We start from the raw sequence: 4,045 nt of genomic DNA, 5'->3' as shown, positions 1-4,045 counted from the left end.
CTTAAACAAATGCAAATGCAGCTACTTTGCTGTTATTCTGGCTGCGCTGTTTGACCGGACTGTAAGTTAGCCGTAGTTGGCTAGCAAGCGAGCAAGGGATAAGAACGTTGCCAGACAGAATGGCAATAGAACATTTAGAACGAATGACTGGGTCGTCTATAGATACAGAACAAAAATACTTAAAGACGGGGTCTAACCGATAGAACAAACAACCAGCTGGCTTGGGTAGCATTAGATTTGTGTCGGGACTATATCTCGTGGAACCCATACAAAAAAAAAGATTGCCGTTTTGAAACTGCAGTAAAAGTTCTGTAACTGCAGTCTACTGTGGTATTTTGGAAGCAGTTGTTGCAGAATAACTGCAGTTTACTGCAATTATTGTGCACTCTGACCTCAATCTTCTTTGCAAGGGGAAGGATGAAATAATATGAATAAATTCATACAAATAATGTTTTATTTGAACATGTTGGTAACCAGTTGTATAATAGTGATAATGCCCTTGAAGCCGATGTTTGGAGGATATATTGGCAGGTTTGCCGGTCCTGGACGAGCAACACCCGTGCCAATATATCCTCCAAACATCGGCTTCGAGGGCATTATCACCTAAATAATGGACCCTCTGGACCCAGGGCGTTCCGAGGTTCACGGGCAGTTGGGACACTTTAAGAAATGTCTGTTGAAAAGCCTGAAAACCAGACTCCTTTCTGCCTAACACCAATAGAGGAATGACGAGTTAAAAGAATCTCTTCATGAGGAATAAAAGCCCATGGAAATAAAAAGATGCTTCCATGCGCAGCGTGGATCTGACTTCCTGCAGTCTATTTTGTTCCGACAGGGATTGTGTGGCAACCAAGGAAACCCTAACCCGTTTGGTTGGTCTGCCTACTTTATTTTATGTTTTGTAAATATTTAACAACTTGGAGAAGATCATCTTTTATAGCCGTAGTTTCCTCAAGCTCCTGATATCTCTAAGCCCATAGCTGTTACTATAGTCAACAATTCCAGTCTCCTCCCATAGCAGATTCTATTGCTAATCCGTCAACCTGCAATGGCCTGTATTGTGGATTTATAGAGGATCATTAGCATACATTATGACCAAATCCGCGCGGGCATGTGTGGTCCCTGGCATTGGGAACCCGCCAAGCGGAAAATTGCTCCATGGTGAGCCTGGCAAAAAGTTTGAATGGCCAGGGCTGAAAATAGGCTTGCATTTGGTTTTCACATTCATATCATTCACTTATGGATATTTTATAGTTTTCAACCCCAGAGACTTTATTTGCATTTCTGAAGTACTTTTCCATTTTTTTTTTTTTTACATAAACACAAAATACTCACTGGCCTTCATGAAGTTTCATAGACCACACTATACCCTTATGTCCTGGCTAAGCAGGGAAAGATAATACGTTGAGGCTGGTTCAAGTTTCATACCATTGGAGGTTTCTTAATTAATTGCCATTAATCAATCAAGATGGTTCTTTTTTGTTTCAGGGAATAATTATTGTATAGCATATTGCGCTGGTGATTTTAATTATAGTGCCTTTATTAATAGCAATAAAATAAAGTGTGTCTACGAATTTTAAAATACGATTTTCCTGTTTGGTTATGGGTGAAACTATTGACAGTTTAAGGTAACGTTTATTTATCAGCTTTACACACCAATGCAGCCGACTTTGTGCACCTGTCTGAATGTATTACATCCCGATTATCAGGCTTAGAACGGATCAGGTGAATAAAGCTGTTCATTCACACGACTCACACACAGGCTGCCTACTGAATGCATAGACTAACATAAATAGAACACACGACTTCAAATTGTAGTAGAACATTGTGCTTTGTAAAGAGCATAATGTGGTCATTCCTCAGATTCGTTTTTTTTTTCATCCAAAGCGACATACATTTCAACATTGACAGGGACATACAAAACAAAGACAAAACAAAACACTAATGGCGATTTCCTATAAGGTAATGTCATGACAACAAACCACCTAATACACACCAATAATACAAAACACAGTGGAAGTGTCAGCCAATTTCCATGTCAAACATCCCTTAGCTCAGTAGTTCCAAATGTAGTGTGAATTGACGGCTTTAAACCCACTGAAAAAAAGGTTAGCGCATACACACTCTTAGCTACCGAGTGCCATCACTGTTCATTCCATTCGGTTTACCGAGTCTTTTTACCCGTTGCTCGGTCTTCAGATGGAAAGGATTTCCATTGGCCCAAGGTGTCCATGTAAATAGGTGTCAATGAAAGCAGATTATGCCTTTCACCGCGAGGAGCCCCCTCCTCCCTGGGTGGTTGTCATGTGATATGTAGAGGTGGCACATTAGTGGAGCTGCTCTGGGGTCTATTATATGGCTGTCACCACAATCAACTATCACACGGCAGAAAAGGGAAGACATGGAAGTGTAGCTTCTACTTAGCTCATCTCAACTTCTATCAGTTAAACTTTTACTGCAGTAGGCTACTACTCACGTGTTTTGTATTTTACGCATGCAGAATATTTAATTTTCATGAGTTCTAAGAAGTTTATATAACGAAGCTAAACTAAGGGGAACGAGTTGTTTGAAGTAAAGTGTTGTGAAAGAATACTGTCAGGATGCCCCGACCAGGGAGGAACACGTACAGCGACCAGAAACCTCCCTATTCCTACATCTCCCTCACCGCCATGGCCATCCAGTCCTGCCCGGAGAAGATGCTCCCTCTCAGCGAGATCTACAAGTTCATCATGGACAGGTTCCCTTACTACAGAGAGAACACCCAGCGGTGGCAGAACTCCTTACGGCACAACCTGTCCTTCAACGACTGTTTCATCAAGATCCCGCGGCGCCCGGACCAGCCCGGGAAGGGTAGCTTCTGGGCTCTGCACCCCAGCTGCGGGGACATGTTCGAGAACGGGAGCTTCTTGCGGCGCCGTAAACGGTTCAAGGTGATGATGATGATGGCGCAGGAGCACCTGGCTCAGTCCAAGCAGTCTGACGCAGCCCATTATCTCAGGCTTAGTGCCCTGGCTGCCACCGGCACACACCTCCCTCAGATGTCCAGCTATAACTTGGGAGTGTCACAGCCATCAACTTTTAAACACCCATTTGCTATAGAGAACATCATCGCCAAAGAGTACAAGGTTCCCGGGAGTCTGGCGTTCTCCACCATGCAGTCGATGTCTGCAGGCTACCCGCTGCACAACCAGTTGACTGCGGCCTGGCCTCACATGTACAACACTATGGTGGACCCTGTTTCTCCTATCTCTATGAGCGGTGACTACGTGGCCTACCGCATGCCTCTTAAATCTCTGTGTCACGGAGGACAGACCCTACCCGCCATTCCGGTGCCCATCAAGCCCAACCGGACCACGGTAGGTCTCTCGGCGGGGCTGACGCGACACACATCCGCCTTCCTTTCGAACTCTCCCCAATCTCTGAGCCCCACCTCCCCGCAGACAGACACCAGCCAAAGCAGCCCCCCTACTCCCAGGGAGACTCACACCAACCCGACACTGCAGTCCGTGGCAGTGCACTAACATTAAGAACTCTACAGAACTCTTTATAAAATAGACCAGCAGGCTCAAACCAAATCCAACGTTTATTTGGACTTTTGACGCTGACATCTTGGGCTGAGAATAACTACAATTAATTAAGGCAATAGACTTCCATGCTGCAGTGTATTTTGATGTCGGTGTTTTGCTTTGAATGCTAATTGTCTTCTAACATGGTTCCAGCAGAGAGATAGTGAAATATTGCTGTTCAACTTAAAAGGTATTCGTTGTGTCAGTTTTATCAGTGTGTTTTGTAAATTAGTGAGGCAATGCAAACAGCGGCTGTCAGGCGCATGAAATATATTTACTTGGATTTATTTCTGCTATCTATGTAAAAATAACTAAGTGAATTGTGATGGTTTTTTTCAATCTTAAAAAATAGTAAGGGGAACTATAGGGTCTTTACTAAATGCAAAATAAATATGTGAATAAATGTGAATAATTGCAAATAAGTTGATATGAAAATGTTGTAAAATACACTTTTTAGTTAAACGTTTTAGATATCTATT

At 43.2% G+C, this 4,045-nt stretch overlaps 1 protein-coding gene across 1 annotated transcript; it reads left to right on the top strand.

The window, feature by feature from the left end:
* Positions 1 to 2,600: 2,600 nt before the first annotated feature.
* Positions 2,601 to 3,521, top strand: LOC115118282 (forkhead box protein B1-like). Its single transcript, XM_029646859.2, has one exon. The coding sequence runs from the start codon at positions 2,601 to 2,603 to the stop codon at positions 3,519 to 3,521; it is 921 nt and encodes a 306-aa protein (XP_029502719.1).
* The last annotated feature ends 524 nt before the right edge of the window (positions 3,522 to 4,045 follow it).

This window comes from Oncorhynchus nerka, linkage group LG9a (assembly GCF_034236695.1).
Source record: "Oncorhynchus nerka isolate Pitt River linkage group LG9a, Oner_Uvic_2.0, whole genome shotgun sequence".
In the NCBI taxonomy this organism is placed as follows: domain Eukaryota; kingdom Metazoa; phylum Chordata; class Actinopteri; order Salmoniformes; family Salmonidae; genus Oncorhynchus; species Oncorhynchus nerka.
Note: the sequence above shows the minus strand (reverse complement) of the source record. Positions and strands in the feature narration are given on the sequence as shown.

Excerpts from the sequence above, each read along its gene's own strand:
- LOC115118282 (XM_029646859.2), top strand. The coding sequence starts at position 2,601 with ATGCCCCGACCAGGGAGGAACACGTACAGCGACCAGAAACCTCCCTAT.